Source organism: Carcharodon carcharias, chromosome 11, assembly GCF_017639515.1.
Source record: "Carcharodon carcharias isolate sCarCar2 chromosome 11, sCarCar2.pri, whole genome shotgun sequence".
Taxonomy (NCBI): domain Eukaryota; kingdom Metazoa; phylum Chordata; class Chondrichthyes; order Lamniformes; family Lamnidae; genus Carcharodon; species Carcharodon carcharias.
In genome coordinates this window covers 95,802,041-95,822,962 of record NC_054477.1, presented here as the reverse complement: position 1 = coordinate 95,822,962, position 20,922 = coordinate 95,802,041, and the positions used below count along the sequence as shown (strand labels likewise).

The 20,922-nt window shown below is 44.9% G+C and overlaps 1 protein-coding gene across 1 annotated transcript in view; it reads left to right on the top strand.

Moving 5' to 3' along the window:
* Positions 1-20,613, top strand: part of zmp:0000001236 (mastermind-like protein 2) — a 416,718-nt gene extending 396,105 nt beyond the window's left edge. Inside the window, exons 4-5 of the mRNA XM_041199671.1 lie at positions 6,633-6,744; positions 15,839-20,613. Of these exons, the coding sequence (XP_041055605.1) occupies positions 6,633-6,744; positions 15,839-16,863 (1,137 nt within the window). The 3' untranslated portion in view covers positions 16,864-20,613. The remainder of the gene's footprint in view (positions 1-6,632; positions 6,745-15,838) is intronic.
* Positions 20,614-20,922: the final 309 nt, after the last annotated feature.

Genomic DNA, 20,922 nt, shown 5'->3' with positions numbered 1-20,922 from the left:
AAGGGCTGTTAATAGTGGTGCTACTGGCTAAAGGAGGTGCTAATGGTGACGTTAATACTGGAAAGCAGAATGTGATAATGGCTGGACCAGGATAAGCACTCTGAGAAGTGACAGATGGCCCTGGTGGGGGTGGGGTGGGGGAAGAGGACGGCGTTGGGAAAAAACCTCGAAAAGGTTAAAAACGGGATAAATCAATGAATAAAAATGGAAATAAATTTTAAAAATAATGATAATGAAAATAAGTGGAAAAAATAAAAGAAAATAAAAATGAACATAGAAGAAGGGGGATCAAAAAGGGGTGGGGATGGAGGAGAGAGTTCATGGTCTCAAGTTGTTGAACTTAATGTTAAGACCAGAAGACTGTAAAGTGCCGAATTGGAAGATGAGGTGCTGTTCCTCCAGTTTGCGTTGAGCTTCATTGAACATTGCAGCAGGCCAGGAACGGATGTGTGGGCATGAGAGCAGGATGGGGTGTTGAAATGGCAAGTGACAGGGAGGTCTGGGTCATGCTTATGGACAGACCGAAGGTGTTCCACAAAGTGGTCACCCAGTCTGCGTTTGGTCTCTCCAAGGTAGAGGAGACTGCATTGGGAGCAACGAATGCAGTTGACCAAATTGAGGGAAGTGCAAGTGAAGCACTGCTTCAATTGAAAGGAGTGTTTGGGCCCTTGGATGGTGAGGAGCGGGGAAATAAAGGGGCAGGTGTTACACCTTCTGCTATTGCATGGGAAGGTGCCCTGGGAGGGGGTTGAGGTGTTGGGGGTGATGGAGGAGTTGACCAGGGTATCCCAGAGGTAAAAATCCCTACAGAATGCCAACAGGGATGGGTGAAGGGAAGATGTGTTTGGTGGTGGCATCATGCTGGAGTTGGCGGCAATGGCGGAGGATGATCCTTTGAGACTGGTGGGGAGAAAAGTGAGGACAAAGGGGACCCTATCATGGTTCTGGGAGGGAGAGAAGGCGTGAGAGCAGAGGCACGGGAGATGGTTCGGATATGGGTGGGAAACCTCGGTTAAGGAAGAAGGATGAGATGTCAGAAGCCCTGTTTGGAAAGTGACATCATCAGAACAGATGTGACGGAAGTGAAGGAACTGAGAGAATGGGATGGAGTCCTTACAGGAAGCGGGGTATGAGGAGCTGTAGTTGAGGTAGCTGTGGGAGATGGTGGGCTTCTAACGAATATTGGTGGACAGTCTATCACCAGAAATTGAGACAGAGAGGTCAAGGAAGGGAAGGGAAGTGTCCGAGATGGACCATGTGAAAGTGATGGAGCGGTGGAAATTGAAAGCAAAATTAGTAAATTTTTTCAGGTCCAGACGAGAGCATGAAGCGGCACCAAAATAGCCATTGATGTACCAGAGAAAGAGTTGTGGGAGGGGGCCTGAGTAGGACTGGGACAAGGAATGTTCCACATACCCCATAAAGAGACAGGCATAACTGGGGTCCATGTGGGTACCCATAGCCAAACCTTTTATTTGGAGGAAGTGAAACAAGTTTCAGGAGAAATTGTTCAGTGAGAGAACAAGTTCAGCCAGACGGAGGAGAGTGGTGGTGGATAGGGATTGTTCAGGCCTCTATTCATATAAGAAGCAGAGAGCCCTTAGACCATCCAGGTGGGGGATGGAGGTCTAGAGGTATTGGGCGTCCATGGTGAAGAGGTGGTTAGAGCCAGGGAACTGGAAATTGTTGATATGATGTAGGGCAAGAGAGGAATCGTGGATGTAGGTGGGAAGACACTGGACTAGGGGAGAGAGAACGGAATCCAGATGGGAAGAAATGAGTCCCGTGGGGCAGGAACAGGCTGACATGATCAGTCTGCCGGGACAGTCCTGTTTGTGGATTTTGGGGAGGAGGTAGAAACGGGCTGTCCAAAATTGGGAGAATATGAGGCTGTAAGCTGTGGAGGGAAGCTCTCCAGAGAAGATGAAGTCAGTGACAGTCTTGGAAACAATGGCTTGATATACTCCAGGGGGTGTAGGAGGAAGTGTCTGAGAGTTGGCGCTCAGCCTCTACGAGGTAGAGCACCACCCTTGTCAGCAGAAATCTGGAAGATGCAAATTAAAAAGAAAAAGAAAGACTTCTGTTCACGTGGTGCCTTCCATGACCTTAGGCCATTTCAAAGCTCTTTACAACCAGTAAAGTTCCAATTTGCACACAGCAAGCTCCCACAAACAGCAATGTCTAACGATCCCAGTAATTTTTTAGTGGTGTTGATTGAAGGATGAAGAATGCCAGAACACCAGGAATATCGCCCCTGTTCCTCTTCAAAATGGTAGCATGGGATCTTGTACGCCCACAAAAGAAAGTAGACAGGGCCTCAGTATATCATCTCCATCTGATAGACTGCACCTCTGACAGTGCATCATTTTCTCAGTACTGCCCTGGAGTGTCAGCCTAGGTTGTGTGCTCAAGGCTCATAAAATAATACAGAAATGATAGGGTGGATGTTTCTCTGTCTGATCGCAAAAATTCCTGAACTATATGCACAATGCAGAGATACAAAAAGATGCTAATTCCTTGTCTTGGCTCTGTGCCTAAGTACAGCTGCTAAAAATTCTCCGTGGCTTTTCTGATGTCAGTGTGTGAGAGCCCTCCACGAGAGGGCGCAGCAATTTAAATTACTTGCAAATAGCACTAAACATGTCCTTCGAGCCTGTGTCCAGATTCCCTCCAGTACTGCTACGGCCTGAATTTTTAGCTCGGTGGGTGGACACGATCGGCGGACCTGGGGCCTGTCGGGAAACAGACCGCCAACCGCGATTTCACACTGACTGGCCAGAAAACGGCCAACCAGCGTGAAGCACGCGCTGATGCAACCAGCGCTGCCTGGGTTGTGGGCGGGAGGAGGGCGAATGCTGATTTCAGTGTCGGCATGGGGGAGCGCGGAATGAAAGATCCCTGAAGGCAGAGAGCTGTTTCGGGGAGCTGAAGAATTTAGATATAAAAAATAAAGATTCTAAAAACCAGGAAAAAAATGCCCATGCAGCAGAAACAGTCACCTCAACATATACAACATGAATATCCTGTCCTTGGATGATGTTTCGTGAAAAACACAAAGGCTGCCTGGCCAATTTGAAGGGCTTAATAGCCTTCTTAATTTTTGGTGGGTACGTTACCGACTTCAGCGTGTGCCCACCAACCGAAATATCACAAGAGTGCGTGATGACGGTGGGACACTCGCCCGATGTCATTGCACACTATTTTACACTCCGTGTCGGGCGCATGCCTATAAACTGAGCAAAAAATTGTGCCCAAGTGTTGATCAAAGACAGAGTACTCCCATGTAAACCTAGTGCCTGAGCTGTACTTTAGGCACTGTTTCTCCTGAGGGAACTGAATTGACAAATAGGTTTCTTTCTTTGACTTTGTCATCAAAGATGGTTGTTGCTTCAGTAATTGTCACCAAATGCTGCTCATCTCCTACAACCTGATAGAAATCATACTTGTGTTCCTCTACTAGGCCTCTTGTGTGTCACCCATTTCTTTGATTTCACCTTTGGCAGGTCTGCCTTCAGCCGTCTGGGCCCTAAAGCCTTGAATTCCCTCTCTAAACCTCTGCATCTCCACCCTTAAGAAACTGCCTACATGGTTATGCTGATTATCCTGATTATGCTTATAGAAAGCAATTTGGAATGTCTTCCTAGAATAAAGATACAAGCTGTTTTTGAGCTTGGCCTAAATAGCCAAGTGGTTATGGTGCTGTGTTTGTAACCCCAAGATCAAGAGTTCAAATCTCACAATGGTAAACTATGAAACAATGTAACTTCATCTGAAACAGATGGAAATGGGTTTGTACTCGAAAGAGTCACAGGCTAAATGGCATTTGAGTTTATGGCTTGGCCTAAATAGCCAAGTGGTTATGGTACTGGGCTTGTAACCCCAAGATCAAGAGTTCAAATCTCACAATGGCAAACTATGAAACAATGTAACTTCATCTGTAACAGATGGAAACGGGTTTGTACTCGAAAGAGTTACAAGCTGTTTTTGAGCTTGGCCTAAGTAGCCAAGTGGTTACGGTACTGGGCTTGTAACCGAAGATCAAGAGTTCAAATCTCACCATGGCAAACTATGAAACAATGTAACTTCATCTGAATAGGAACAGATGGAAACGTGTTTGTACTCGAAAGAGTTACAAGCTGTTGTTGTTGAGTTCACCTTCCCTCTATCCTTAACATCCAGACCTTATTTCCTGTTCATTTAATTTACAACTTTTAAACCAGCACTAGCTCATGAACAGCGTTGTATGTTCATTGGATATCACCATTGTGTTTCCCTTTAACCCCTTTTCCAAGGTGTCATTTAAGTTGTACATCTACCTGTCCAGTGCTCCTTCTAATTGGACTGCTATTGACAGGACACTGGAAGGGGTGCTCATCTGAATGTCCAGTACAGCCTCATGAAAGGGTGCTAGGAACTCTCTGAGCACCAACAGCAGATGATCCTACTGATGCAGTAATGCCTGGCCAACCTGCCTTCTGGCTTCACATTCAATAGGGGTGGGGGTTTGGGTGAGGGTGGACAGGAGAGTAGTGTCGAAGCACTGATTACCCTGAGAAAGAGAACGTCACCTTTTCATGACCACTGCTGCCCTGCCCCACTTTGTCGCCATGCCACCTGATCTGTGGTTGTGCAGAATGGTTGGTGGCTTTGGAAGTCCATGGTTTGGAGAAGCTCATTAAAAATTCTGCCCCGGTTATGTAGCTTGAGTAGAGCCCAAGGCCTGGATGAAACTGAGAAGTTGCACTGCAGATGGCCCTGGAATTGCCACTTCTTCCAAAGCTGACAACAGCTTCTGAATGCAGCCCTCTCTCTCCACATATGGCTGATCGATTTCTCCATGATTAACACCATTTGCTGGAAGTTCCTGGCAGACCCCCCAGTGATGGCAACAAATTCTCATGCTCAGATAGAATTCTTTCCATTGAAAACCAGGGATTGAGGGAAGTAGAGAGGCAGCCTCATTGTCTGACAAAGAGCTTCTGCTCCTCTCCCTCCACATCCTCTTGCCACTCCTCTTCCTGTCCAAATGTATCTATGGCTCAGCCTCTGTGCTGCCATCTACTGAATGCCCAAACCTTCCAGACTTGATGCCCCTGAACTGCTGAGTGGGTACTTTGATGTACTGACAAAGTGATAGTTGTTCTCCTCCTACTTGATGTGGGGATGCTTGCCGGTAAGTGCTAGGAGGGACCAAGTCCTCAAGCCTGAGGGGATCCTGCAAAAGTATAAGAAAAAACTGAGATGATTGGTATTCTTGAACTGTCTTTTTCAAGCTCTTGAGCTGGTGCAACTGTTCATCGACACAGCATGTGGCAGTTTTTCCAATCGAATGTTAGATTGTAGAATGCACTAAGGAGCCTCCAGATACAACCTCAATTCTAGGACTCATTTTCCTGCTTTTCCACTTCCCAGTCAGCTCTTGGCAGAAGTACCTTTCAATCTGAATGGCCCACTTCTCAAAGAGGGTGAAATCCCTGCTGGAGATTTCCCCAACTCTTGTTGTTATTATGTGCTAGTTTCTCATGTAATGGATAAAACAAGGATGTATCAAATTAAAGAATGGATACATTTCCTGCTACAATCCAGTATGATAAGAGAGTTAATTGCATTATATGGATGAGATACATGCCTTACTAGTTTATTAGTGGGTATGCTTGTACTGCGGGGGGAAGTCGTGATCAGGAATTGGATAATAGAGGAGTGATTTCTGGACTGTACCAAACAATACAGGTTGTGGGGATGGAGTGATTTGATCTACACAGAACCATCCCCGTTGAAAAGAATAGCCCACCATTGGCCTACCTTGTTACATCTAATGATGTCAAGGAATATTTTCTGTCACTGCAGCAGTGTGCAGTGACAGCACTACCAGAGTTGACCTGTTTCATCTCCCTTGCCAAGACTGTCGAATTTTAGCTTTGAGGAAAGATTGGACAGGCTGGGATTGTTTTGGACGCAGAAGGTTGAGGGGAAATTTGATTGAGATGGATAAGGAGGATCTATGTCCCTTAGCAGAGGGATCAGTAACCAGGGGATATAGATTTAAAGTAATTAGCAGAAGGATTAGAGGGGAGTTGAGAATTTTTTCATCCAGAGAGTGGTGGTGGTCTGCAACTCACTGTTTAAAAGGGTGATAGAAGTAAAAACCTTCATAATATTTAAAAAGTATTTGCATGTGCACATGAAGTGCTGTAACACACAGGGCTATGGACCAAGCTCTGGAAAGTTGGATTAGACAGGAGAGTTCTTTTTTGGCTGGCGCAGATACGATGGGCTGATTAGTCTTCCTTCTATGCCATAAGTTTTCTGTGGTTTTCTACCATACTCTGGCTCTCCAGATGATAAGCAAGACTCTCCTGTCACCAGTGGCTTCCTGATTTCAGCTGTGTAGAAGCATTAAATGGAAATCAGCTGCTTTCCCACATCGTGCTCCACTCAGCCAGGTCTCTGTCACAAATTTCTTAGTAACTGGCTAATAAGCAACATTGGTGGAGCCCTAGAAAGCATATGTCTAGCTCATCCTCTCACCTGCGAAGGTGTATGTCTACTGAGATTCTGTGAGGGAGAGAAAAGGGGATAACTAATTGTCTTGTTTTCTGGAAAGCTTAATGATTGACTATTGATTTTTTTAGGAGAAAATGAACACACAGGATCAACTTAGCAGACATTTGACAAGGCCGCCTCCAGATTATAAAGAACAAAGACGAAATCTGGTTGGAATCCCACAACCAAGTCAATATCCAGGTAAAAAATATAGCATTGGACTTTGAACTTTATTTTCTATACATTTTAATAATAATGTAGCATAATATAAAGTTATTTTGTGTTAATTATTTTTTCTGGATAGCACAGATTCTAATAGGTGTTTAAAGCTGCAAGTTGTTCAGAACTGGAAGATTTACAATTAACACGATCTTCTCAGTCCAGCAACTGCCAGCCGTGAACAAAGGAGACCATTATATATTGCATTTAGCAATCTCATCAAGGTATTCGAACATGTCAGCAAAGAGGTCTATTTAAGCTGCAGGTGAAAATTGGCTGCCTGCTGAAGACACTCCATGTGCCTGCCTCTTTGTGATTCAAACAGAGTTGCGATTTGGCACTGACACTCTTTGGCATTTTCTGCTTGCTGTTGTCAAATGCCTTCAGGTCATCTACAGAGGGTGTCTACTTACATATCAGAACTGACAGCAAGGCTGAACAGCTTCTTTGCTAGACAAAAGTGCACCAAGTCTTCAGAGAGTTGCTCAATGCTGACAATGCAGCACTAGCTTTCTATACCGAGGAACACCTTCAGTAGCACATGGGCAGACTCTCTCACTCCTGTTAAGAGTTTGGTTTGACCATCAGCATCAGGAAAACAAATATCAAGGTCCAGGATGTTGCCAAACCACCATGTTTCAGCATTGACAGTGTGATACTGGAGATTGCTGATAGCTTCACATATATAGGCTCTACAATCACCAGCAATCTGTTTGTCACTCAATGCTGAAATCAACACAAACATCACAAATTTTGCAACTGTTGTGTCCAAGATGAGTAAGAGAGTTTGGAACAACAGCAACCTAACTGAGCAACCAAGTCTGCGTCCCAGTGCACTCCTCCACAATGGTGAGACCTGGTCAGCATTGTGCTGGTTGGAGTCATCCCAAGCATAAAGGATGATGGCTGTAGTTGTTGGAGGTCATCCATCTCAGTTCCAAGACATCACTGCAGGAGTTCCTCAGATACTGAAGCAGTCCATGTCCAAATGCAGCAAGACCTGGACAATATCCAGACTGGAGTTGACAAGTGACAAGTAACATTTGTGCACACAAGTATCAGGCAATGACCATCTCCAACAAGAGAGAATACAGCCATCACCCCTTGATGTTCAATGGCATTACCATCCGCTGAATCCCCCATTATCAATATCCTGGGGGTTACCATTGACCAGAAACTGAACTGGGCTAGCCATATAAATACTGTGGCTACAAGAGCAGGTCAGAGGCTAGGAATTCTGCAGCGAGTAACTCACTTCCTGACTCCCTAAAGCCTGCCCATATTCTGCAAGGCACAAGTCAGGAGTGTGATAAATACTCCCCACTTGCCTGGATGAGTGCAGCTCCAACAACGCTCAAGAAGCTTGGCAGCATCCTGGACAAAGCAGCGCGCATGATTGGCACCACATCCACAAAGATTCACTCCCTCCACCACCAATGCACAGTGGCAGCAGTATGTACCATTTACAAGATGCACTGCAGGAACTCACCAAGGCTCCTTAGACAGCTCCTTCCAAACCCACAACTGCTACCATCTAAAAGGACATGGGCAGGGGACACATGGGAACACCAGTGCCTGCAAGTTCCCCTCCAAGCCACTCACTATCCTGACTTGGAAATATATTGCCGTTCCTTCACTGTCACAGGATTAAAATCCTGGAATTCCCTTCCTGACAGCACTATGGGTGTACCTACACCACATGGACTGCAACCGTTCAAGAAGGCAGCTCACCACCACCTTCTCAAGGGTAGTTGGAGATGGGCAATAAATGCTGGCCCGGCCAGTGACACCCACATCCCATGAATGAATAATAAAAAAAATGTTGTCCAGGTCTCAACATTAGGCAGGAGAAAAGGCTAAACAGTTTCCACCTTTACTGTCTCAGACATACCCTCGGTATCTTTTGGCAGTACAAGGTCAGCAAGTCAGGGGTCCTAGAACATATTAATTCCACCAGCGCATACACTCATTCCTAAACCAACAATGTATGTGCTTATTCAGCCACATTCATTGGATGGATAACAGCCATACACCCAATACCTACTGTACAATCAACTGGCCACTGGGTCATGACCTCCTGGGCATCCATACCTCTGCTACAAGGGCACCTGCAAGCAAGATGTGAAGATGGCAGACATTGACACTGACAGCTGGAAGACAGTCTCTGTCGGTCATGACCTCTGAAGAGTGACTGTTTGGAAGGGCATTAGAACATGCGGGCAGAAAGGAAAAGCTCAGCTGGCCGAGAAGAGAACCCAGAGAAAACAGAGGCCAGCGAATCGTGCATTTTCTCAGCCCATTGCCTCCCTCTGCAGAAAACATGGCAATGACTGACATGCCAGAGTGAGACTTCTAAGCCACACCAGGTGCTGTTTAACACAAAGTTGACCACCACTGCATAAACCATCATCTTGCAAGGCAGAATGCTGGCACCACAGTTTGTATAGAGTGTGCAGTGTACACTATATATCCACATGCAGGACAAAATGAATGCCTTTATTTTGCAAGTTAAAATAAGAGGGCTTTCTTGCTTGCAAAAATAAACTTCAGGATTTTATGTAGGGGAGTACTTCATACAGAATATGCCCTTTCACTTACACTTGTCCGTTCATTTTAAAAATAAGGTAAGATGGAAGTTGAAAATAATCTTTTTAGCCTCTCCCTGGCCTAGAGATGGAACTTACTCTGTCTTCTGCTGTTCCAGAAGCAGGTTGAGTACTGCTCTTGCAGACTGTACGTGTGATGCTGTGGTTGGCAGGAAGCGTCAGAGAGTTGTGGCCCAGGGGCTCTCCTGCAACACAAATTAGGTGAAAGGATTGGATTCCAGGGCCCTGTTGCAGCCTGACTCAAGTCGGAGCAAAAGTTGCAGTCCTGTCCCAAATGTCTTAATTGGCTGGCAATTTAACTAACTGCCCAAGGCACTTCACAGGGGCATTATAAAACAAAATATGATACCGAGCCACATAAGGAGACATTAGGTCAGATGACCAAAACTTTGGTCAAAAAAGTAGGTTTCAAGAAGTGTCTTAAAGAAGGAAAGCTAGGTAGAGAGGTGGACAGGTGTAGGGAGGGTATTTCAGAGTTTGGAGGCCTAGGCATAACTGAAGGCACATGCAGTCACCAATGGTGGGGCAATTAAAATTGGGGATGTTGAAAAGGCCAGAATTAGAGGAGCACAGATATCTCAGAGGTGATTACAGGGATAGGGAGGGATGAAGCCAAGGGGAGATTTGAAAACAAGGATGTTTCTTGACTGGGATCCAGTTTAGGTTGCAAGCACAGGAGGGAGAGGGGAACAGGACTTAATTCGTGTTATGACACGGGCAGCAGAGTTTATAAGAATATAAAGGAAGAGCCTGCTGGCTTTCAGTGGGTGACCTTGCTGCCTGCTCAGGGGAACAGGTGAAAAGTGTGAATGGTGGAATCCTAGCAGTAACCTGGGTGTTTTTAACTGCCCACCCACCTGCTGGGATGAGGAGGCATGGTGATTAGATGCCTATACTGGTCGGAAATGGGAAGTGAAAAGAGATACCCTTCGGAATAAATACAATTACAGAAAGGGAGGAGACTTCAAATAATACTTGTATGCGGGGAAAATTCTTGCTATCCTTTAGTATTCTCATCTAATTGATTGCCAGTGACGTTATTTTCTACAGGCCAGATCTGTTCTCCATAGCTGGACTAATTGTGCCACCTGGTGCCTTCTCAAAACTTACAGCTGTAGGCACAGTACCAACTGATGGCACAGTAAGAATTGATTGGTGGCCAGCTCTGTAGTACATTCTGTGTTATAGTGAAAAATACATTTTTTTCCTTTTAAATAGTTATTCCTAATATCCAGAAATTGATGTTTATTTAATTTAATTATGGGCCAGAATTTTACATCTTGCGGGCAGACAGGTGCCTGACCCAAACAGATATGAAGAAGCGCAAGTTGACGTCAGGTGAGTGTCCAGGCGTCATCCCGCATGCGAGCAATCTTCAGGTCGGTGCACGCGCGGGTGCCAACCACACCTGCCAATGATTAAAGGGCCATTAAAAAGTCAATTGATCCCAATTTTATGCCTGCCCATGTGATTTCGCGCTCATCGTATAGGCAGGCAGGCAGCCCACTTTTAACAAAATCTCATCCAAGGGCAGGATAAAAAGGGTCTGCAGCATTGCCATTGTGAGTGGTGAGGAATTTAGGAGATAGTTTGCTGCTGGTTGTTTATTTGAACTTGACAGCTTCATTCTTGTTCTGAACTTCAGCCTTAGCATTTCTAGGCTTCATTTCAGGACTCATTGGTATCTCCAAGGCCCCTGGAGGATTTTGACCGTGTGGCACCAGACAGCCTTCTGTTACCCTGATAATGGGGATTGTGCTCTCTACTGTTGGTACCTCCTCTGAGGAGGAACACAAGGGCAGAAGGGAGAGGAGGCCATGTGTCCCTATGCAGCTTCCAGGGGATTGACCTGTGGGAGGAGAGGCACTGTCATAAGGGGCACAGGTAGCCCAAGGCAGAAGGGACGCAGAAGACACCATTATCCTGCTGCCAGGGTTTACAGGCAACGACGCAGCTACCTCAATATGTCCAAAATGCAATGCCAAAGGAGGCTCTGCTTCTCCAGGGAGACTATGACCTCCATTTGTCAGATGATTGGGCCTGAGATCATCTCCAACTGTGTGGGTGGACACCCCATGCCAGTGGCTCTGAAGGTCACACTCGCCTTCAACTTTTATGTCTCTGGCTCTTTCCAGGGGTCAGTGGGGGATCTTTGTGGAATGTCTCAATCAGCTGTCTACAGTGCATCAAGCTGGTGACTGATGCCCTGTTCATTCATTTCCATATGGATGAGGCCAGCCAGGCTGAGCGAGCCAGAGAGTTTGCAGCAATTGCTGGGTTCCCCCGCATCCAGGGTGCAATTGACAGCACTCGGAGCCATCAAGGTGCCAGCCAGTCAGCCGGCTTCCTTTGTCAACAGGAAGGACTTTCACTTAATGATCATCCAGGGAGTTTGAGACCACAAGATGCAGTTTCTTCAAATCTATGCAAGGTACTCTGGGAGCTCCCATGACACTTACATCTTCAGATTCTCCCAGGTGCCAAGGCTATTCACTACTCCAGCTCGATTGGACGTATGGCTGCTGGGTGATAAGGGCTATTTGTTGAAAAGGTGGCTTATGACACCTCCCTACAACCCAAGAACAGAGGCAGAGCAGTGTTATAATAGGAGTCATGCCCCCACAAGGGCGGTGATAGAGAGGACCATTGGTCTGGTGAAGATGAGATTCAGATGCCTGGACTGTTCAGGGGGAACAGTGCAATATCCTCCAGAGCGTGTGTCTCTTAAAGTCGTGGCATGCTGCACTCTCCACAATCTGGCTCTGGCAAGGGGGGACCCACTGGAGGTTGAGGATTTCGAGGCAGCTCCACAGGCCACAGATGATGACTCCAGCAGTGGATCAGAAGAGGAACCGGGGGAAGAACACGGTAAGGACATGGAGACCTCTGGATCCTTCAGGGAGGCAGGGACACCATGGAGGCCTTGATCCAACACTCCTTCTGCTAGGCTGCCAAAGATCTGCTTCCACCTCATGCCAGGGCTGTTGCCACCAGCCCAGATGTTTGAAATGACCCTTTCCTTTGAACCCAAAGTCCACCCAGTGCCTGTGCAGTAAAGTTTAGAGCCACTTACACACTAGCATGAAATACTGGCATGCCCTGCATATACAAAACAAGTGAAGCATGCTCACACCATTAAGACAAAAGCAAAATTTATATCATGTTGGCACTCACATCAAATGAACATAACAATATATGGTGTTAATGGTCACATCAGTGAACATATTAACATAACATGGCAGAATGGAAAATCACCCATGAACAGTCCCTCTTGTGCTCACAGTGTCTTAAACTAATGTTTGCCAGGCTACGTTTAGGTGCTGCCTGCTCACTGCCACTAGCATTGGAGACAGCCTGCCGACTCTGTTGTATTGTTGGCCTTGATGACCTTGGCGGTCATCCTCTGGCCAGTGGAGTCTGTGTTGGCCCCTTCTGGGAGGGAGTGGCCAATGCCACAGCTGGCATCTCCCCAGTCATTGCAGCCTGATCAGATACTTCGGTCACTGGCAGAGTGGTGGAGGAGCTGCTCCTGTTATCCAGAGCACCCTGAGAGGAGCCCACAGAGACAACAAGCAGCTCGTGCGCCAACGTGAGATTGCTCTGGACCTCTCTGCTCACCATTGATGGACGAGCACCGAGCTGTGATACTGGATGCCTCATCCATTTCCCACATTGACCACTTGAGATTATTGCCTGCATGAGGGCTTGCAGGTCCAAGCACAACCCCAGGCCCCTGATTCTATCCCTGGAGTTGTCTCCACCTGCTCCTCAAATGAGTATGAAATGCCTTCACTGCTATGCACCGACATTCTAGCTTACAGTCTGATGCCCACCGAGATGCTGGTGTCTGCGCTGGTGCCTGGTTCAGAAGCAGGTGTGACACAGGTGATTTTAAAGCAGTGGTCCTCTGGCTTCAAGGGTGGCTCTTTGGGGTCCTGCGATCATGGGCAAGCAGGCGATTCAAGGGGAGAACAACAACATGTCATTAGTTTAAGTCATCACACTGTCACTGTGCGTGCCAGTCGCCCTGGTGAGACAATGGAGATCTGCATCATGGTGCCATCGCCTTTCAATGATCAATGGGGACTCCATGTTTGAGGCTTCCATTAATGAGACTTCACAAGGATGTTTGCACAATCCGACACTCTCACCTCTGTGCACTGCGCTCTTACTTTCATCAGAGACCCCTGCCTCTCCACAACTGGCTGACCAAGATGGGTGGCAGCTCTCCAGTTCCAAGGCATCCATCTCGCATCTCGTCAGAATGAGGAGATCTGGGGGGCCTCCGACTGTCTCAGTTCCTTCGTTAGTGTTATGGCTTCTCTTCTGAAATGACAGAGGAGCATTGATTTGTCCATTCTCTACCTGCAGCACCATTTGCAGCCTCTGGGACAACTTGCAGGGCACATCCAAGTCGTGGTCCTTGACCCACAAGGCATCCAGGCCAAGCAGCTAGGGTTCACCCCATGTCAGTGATAGTTGACACTCAGATGCTAACACCCCTGAGCCCCATGGGGGCACAGCCAGCCCTTAACACTTAGCCACACTGATCCATGCCAACACGGTGCTTACGCTTGCTGAGCACAGCCGTTTGTTGACCCTTTTGCCGCACTGCACCCATGTGCGCCACAACATCGTGGCCGCTGACCTCGGCTGCCACTTCCTCCCAGACTTTTTTGGTCAGGTACAGTGGCCTCCTCCTGCTATTCCTGGGTACTAGAGTGTCCTGGCTGACACCAATCTTCTCCACAAGGACTGCGAGGCACTCGTTCGAGAAACAGGAGGCTGAGTGCCCACCTGACTTGTCCTTCCACCTGACGTCTCCAGTCGCTGGTGAGGCCATTGTACGAATGGAATGGCTCCCTGGACAGACTCCAAAGATTCTCCCCTGGCAGCCTTCAGGGAGCTGCCTCCGCCGGATTTAAAGCACCCGCCAGGTCGCCATTGGACCCAGTGCCTGACTGGCTCCCGCCCAGCCTGGCCCTTCCCAACCATTGAGAAGATGTGTTTCACACTGGGCGGACTTAATTGACCATGCAGCGTGAAATCGCGTTTGCAACACGAGTGCAGCCAGGAGCAGATTCCACATCCGTTTCCACTCCCGTCAACTTAGCGTGCATGCCAAGTGTGAAATTCAGGCCATGGACTTCAAGGTGATTTGTGCCAGAGATAGTAAATTATTATGCCAGAATATCTTTCTCTTGCATCTTTAACCCCAATTTTAAACCAGAGTGGATCGGGCAAGTGGGGACTGAGCCAGGCAGGGTTAATAGTTGCTGCGTCTTCAGCCGATTAAAAATATCAGATATAATAAAACTACCAGAATGGCTGCACTCCTATTGTACAGGAATTTAAAATGGAAGTATATAGACACTGTATTTGTGGAATAGTGTGCATGTACAATATTTCACGTGTTACATTCAATCTGCTTTTGAGGCCAACAGCCTGATGGTGTTTGATACAGTCAATATTTTTAGGATGAACTCTCTTTACATCAAGTGGAAGTTTTTTTACTTTACTTTAGGGAGATATGGACTTAAGATAGAAGAGATCAGCTTCAACTTTAGCAGGGACTCCGAACAGATAGTAATGAACAGGCTGACAGTTATACATTCACTCAGTTTTCCTTTCCATTGTATAAGCAGCTGAATTACTATTACCTGCTTTATATTCACACCCAAAGTTGAGTTCCATTGCCGAAACAAGAAAATTTGAGAGATAATGGTGAACAAGCAGATAAATTGGGTTGAAATCTGACAAAAACAGACAAGTTTATTGTGCTACTGCTTTTTCCTGCTCCCTGGTTCATTTTTTTTTTCTCCTCTCAGGACACTGGTAATTCCCTACAGCCACCAAAAGCAAGATCTGCTAATTCAGCACAGACGAGGGATTAAACTGAGAATATGTAACTGATGTGAATAGCTCAGCAAATAGTAAAGGGTACATTTGTTGGTTAAAAGATCTAGTATATTATTTTAAATACTGTGCAGCGTACAATTGTATGGTGAGAGATAACATTGTCATATCCCCATGAAATCCCAGTCCTTGGCTATGTGTAATTATATTGAAATGCCTGCTCTTTGCAATGAATTTAAAACCATTGTGACCACTCCTACTAATAACCCCCTCTCCCCACCTCCAAATCCTGGACAGACCCAGCTGACACATTTTGTTAAGTGTTATTATTAGTAAAATCTCAACTACAAAAGGTGTTGAGCTTGGCCTAAATAGCCAAGTGGTTATGGTACAGGGTTTGTAACCCCAAGATCAAGAATTCAAATCTCACAATGGCAAACCATGAAACAATGTAACTTCATCTGAAACAGATGGAAACGGGTTTGTACTCAAAAGAGTTACAAAAGGTGTTACTAATGACTTTAACTCACTTTCTACATTTATGCCACCATATTCATGCTCCTCTGTATTGAATGTGTATTATGGAAATTAATTACTTTAATTTAATCTTACAGGTGCAATGGGATTGAACTCCTCTCAGCCTCTGTCAAACCCTGCTCCAAATCACCGGGTAATGCCTGCAAGCTCTAGCCTTTTGCAGGTAAATCCATCAAGCAGTCAAGGACCGAGAATGCCTCCTATATCAGGAGCTCAAAGTGACAGAAGCATAGGAATATATGGAAGTGTGTCAGCTTCCCAGCAGGGAGTATATACCGTTTCTTCGAGTATTAATCAACTGCAGCATCACACAAGTCAAAGTCAAATGGGAATGACCCAGAACAACGTAATGATGCCAAGGCAGGCAACATTAGGTCAAGGGACCACAATGTCTGGGTTTGGCACTGGGTCCGTTGGGAGTTCTGCCATGTCACAGCAGCAGTTGAGACCGGTTTTGAACCACATAAACACAAATATGTCTGCACAGAGACTTACAAATATGATGACCAACTCCACTATGGCGGCACAGAACTGGACACCCCAGGGGGTGCAGGTAACTCCAAAACAGACACAACTGGGACCTAATGTAAGGTTCTCTAATAACCCTTCCTTCTCAAATCAGTCTGTGCAACCTACTATGTCCAATCAACATTTCGCTCAGCGAGGCATGGCACCACCAAACCAGATAGCTCCAGGGGTTCAGATGCGACCTTTGAACCAAATGAACCAAGCTATAAGTGGACAGACAATAGGCTCGCTGAGTGGGCCATCTCCAAGAGCTAATCAGCCACGGCCACAGCCACAAGCTATGTCTGTAATGAGCCAGTCAGCAGCAACAATGGCTGTAATCAGCCAGGCGCCTTCAGTGCAAACATTGCCCACAACCAATTTTCCTTCCACCAACCAGACTCCTCGAGGTTACCAGGGAACAAATCACAACAGTGACTTGGCATTTGACTTTCTCAGCCAACAAGGTGACAATGCACTGTCTGGACTCAGCAGTGACTCTGATTTCCTTGACTCATTGATAAAAAATAGCACTGGCAACGATGACTGGATGAAGGACTTGAATCTTGATGAAATTTTGGGGCAGCATTCATGAAAAAGTCTTGAGGATTGGTAAATATTATCCATCTTTTGGAGAAGTACTGATGGACAGAATTTATCTGTGCCTATAACCAGCTGGCAAAGAGCCCACAACAAATCGCAGGTGTGCACAGTTGTGCCCGATTAGATACAGTTTGCTGAATGGATTAGCAGTGTAAAGACATACCAGTGCATCCTTTCCACCAAGTGTATATTACTGGGCTCAAAATACATAGATTTTATGTGCTTAGACAAAAGAAGTTTTGTAAAATATGTTTTTTACTGAAAATCATATTCTCTGTAAGAAGATTATATTTATACTTTTTTTCTGAAAAAAATTCTGTGAATCATTGTAGTGAAACATTTTTACTTACAAAAATTAAATTGTACATGTTTGTTTTCTGTCATAGTTTTAAATTGACATATGTTAGATCAGCAGTCTACTTATTATCAGTTTCAAATGCATACAGTAGTTGCCTTTTAAAGTGTTTTACAGTATAGTTATTGTTTTATAAATGACCTGTTCTGGTTTCATTGATTTACATTTATCCATTGTGAACTTCTGTGGCATAAGTTGCTGATATTTTAATTATAAATTCCATTATCATTCTGCCACTTCAGCTTGTTTGTGAGTGAAACAGTCTACATGGGACTTCAGTGTCACTGTTTCCATTTTATTATGAAGAAATGATGTGTTTGTCAACCATAAATGTTTATCAGCCCAGGCTATGTTAAAGAGCCTCTACTTGTCTAGATACAAACCTGAAGCGTAGGTGACATTCCAGCCTGCTGGAATATATTGTTTGAGCTTCTTTAGTTTTCAGCTTGGCGATGTGGTGGAATCTTGAACACATTGATGCCTCCCAAATCTTTTCCCATCTTTCCCAGAACTTCATGTTTGAATCCGTTCAATTAGGTTTCAGCACCACTACAGTACCAAAACAGCTCTTATCAGTCATGAAAGACATCCAATATGACTGTTACAAAGATAAACTCTCCCTCCTTGTCCTTTTCGAAGTGTCTGCAGCTTTTGACAAGGTTGACCATACCATCCTCCTCCAACACTTCTCCGGTATTGACCACTTGGGTAGGACTGCTCTCACCTGGTTCCATTCTTATCTATCTAATTGTACCAAGTGAATCACTTGCAATGGCTTCTTCTTCGCACTGTTACCTCTAGTGTCCCCCAAAGATCTATTCTTGGCCCCCTCCTATTTCTCGTCTACATGTCGTACCTCGGTGACATCATCCAAATGCACAGCGTTAGTTTTCACATGTAAGTTGCCGACAACTAGCTCTACCTCACCACCAGCTCTCTTGAATCTTCCTCTATAGCTAATCTATCAAATTGCTTATCCAACATCCAGTATTGAATGAGCAGAAATTTCCTCCAGTTAAATACAAGGAAGACTGAAGCCATTGTTTGTAGCTACTGCTCCAAATTCAGTTCCCTAGCTACTGATTCAGTCCCTCTCCCTGGTAACAGTCTGAGATCAAGCCAGTCTGAGTGCAACCTTGGTGATCCTGAGATGAGCTTCTGACCTCATATTCACGTCATCACTAAGGCCGCCTATTTCCACCGCCTCAACATGACCTGACTTCACCCCTCTCTCAGTTCATCTGCCGCTGAGTCTCTTATTAATGACTTGCTCACCTCCAGACTTGACAATTCCAGTGGCCTCCCACATTCTACCTTCGGTAAATTTGAGGTCATCTGATTCTCTGCTATCTGTGTCTTAATTTACACCAAGTGGAATATATTGTTTGAGCTTCTTTAGTTTTCAGCTTGGTGATGTGAGTACACCTGTGCTCACTGACCGACATTTGCTCCTGGTCATGCAATATCTTGATTTTAAAATTCTAATCCTTGTTTCCAAATCCCTCCAAGGCCTCACTCCTCCTTTTCTCTGTAATCTCCCCCAGCGCTATAACTCTCTGTGATATCTGCATTCCTCTAATTCTGGCCTCTTGAGCATCCCCAATTTTAATTGCTCCACCATTGGTGGCTGCATCATCAGTTGCCTAGGCCCTGAACTCTGGAATTCCCTCCCTACACCTCTCTGCCTGTCTACCTCACTTTCTTCCTTCAATACACTCCTTAAAACCTACCTCTTTGACCAAGCTTCTGGTTATCTGACCTTACATATCCTTTGTGACTCAGTGTATTATGTTTAGTTTTATATTGCTCCGGTAAGGCGCCTTTGGGAGTTTTGATATGTTAAAGACACTGTATAAAGATAAGTTCTTGATACTGTTGGTGCAGTCAATCTGAGAAATGCAATGTCCTTAAAATTTTGATTTCAGCAGTTGTGCTTCCAAAGATCCTATCCTATGGAGCAGGACTATTGCTCGTTTGACAGAGTTCTTCCCGGTTTGAAGGTTTAATGCGGATATGAGACACCTTAGAAAGCGGGTTTGAGAAGATGGTTGTAAGTTGTTGTGCAAAATGTTTTGTGGATTCATGGTAGTGCAAAGTGTATTTTTCTAACATAATGGTGACACCGAAGGGCTGGTTAGCTCAGCTGGTTGGAGTGGGTCCATAATAACGCCAGCACCATCTATTCAATCCCTGAACCAACTGAGGTAGTTCTTGGGACCTGCTTCTTCCCCTTGCCCCAATGTGATATCATGGGGTCATAATTAGCATCCCATGGATACCAGATGAAGAGAGAGAGATTAAGGTGAGACCCTTAACCCTTGATAAATGATACTAGTGCACATATTCATCTGATCCCATGTTCTTATTAAAATATGTTTCAATTGAATTGCAGTATTATTGTTTTTGTATTTTCCAGGACAATTAACACACCCCATTTTCAATCAATAACTCAGTCATAGTTCATCAGAAATATTTAGGTGTTTATAGAAACATGGTGCTCTCACAGCAGATTGAAATGTTCTTCACAATAAGTGATGTAGTGATCACAAAGGTCTTAAAGTCAAATTCGCCTCAATTGCCCATATTTTATGCCCAAAGGTTGCAGAGATATAGAGAATTCAAAGTGTGTTCTCTGGTTGAATTTAGGCTACAATATTAGACCTTGTGAAATTCATCTGACACTGGCGCTTACCTAGGGTAAGCTTATCTGGCTTATCACCAGATACAGGATAAACATGTCATTTTCTACCACAACCTAATATCAATGGTAAGAAATGACATTATTGTACTTCTGCACGTGTTAAGAAAAAGTTTATCCCCTTAAAGTAAGTTTAATATTGTTGATAAAATTAAACAGAGGAACATATCAACATCAGAAACAAAGCATTAGAATTGTCATTTTCATTCTGCATTTTTCAGTGCTGAGATTAGGGGTGAATAGATTAAGACTGAATTAGCTGGAGCCTGAGTGCTTCCTTTCTTAAAGCTGAACTGAAAACCAATGGAGTAATCTAATCGTCCTTTGTTATTGGGCCATTTCATATCAATTGTAAATTATTACTGTCACTTATTCTGCTTGTGTTTTGAGTTAAGGTTAACCCCATGAAAACAGTACTTTAAAAAAGTTTTCAGCTAGGTGGCTAATGATGTTGGTGTTTTTAATTCATGCCACAAGGTTGACTTGCAAACTGAAACAATCAATGAATATGACAGAACCAAGTCTTTTAGATATGCAGACCATGAGGAATGGTACTTTTGTATAATAGATTTTGTAAAAGTTCTATTGAAACAATATTATTATACTGCATTTTGTATTTTATTGTAATACAATATCTTGAAATATTTCCAAATACACTACTGCAGATGCAACAAGCAATGTGTCATGAAACTGCTGTGATTTATTTTTCTTTGTAATAAAACAGCAAGCAGACCACATTCTGCTCATTCAATGAACTTTAGCCCCATTAATGGGACTGCAAAAAAATTGTGCAAGATTGGGCTTGATCCCCTGTATTTGGACCCAGCTGATTTCAGTCAGGGGAGTATTGAGGATGGGATATTTGGTGCCCTGTGTCTAAGAGCAGAGTAAATAAATCAGCTCCAGTTCCGGCATTACAATGGTTCCTCCCATATCAGTAGTGGTGGCTTACTGGAGTTCAATTCCACAGATAGTTCTAGTTCTTTAGAACATCATTC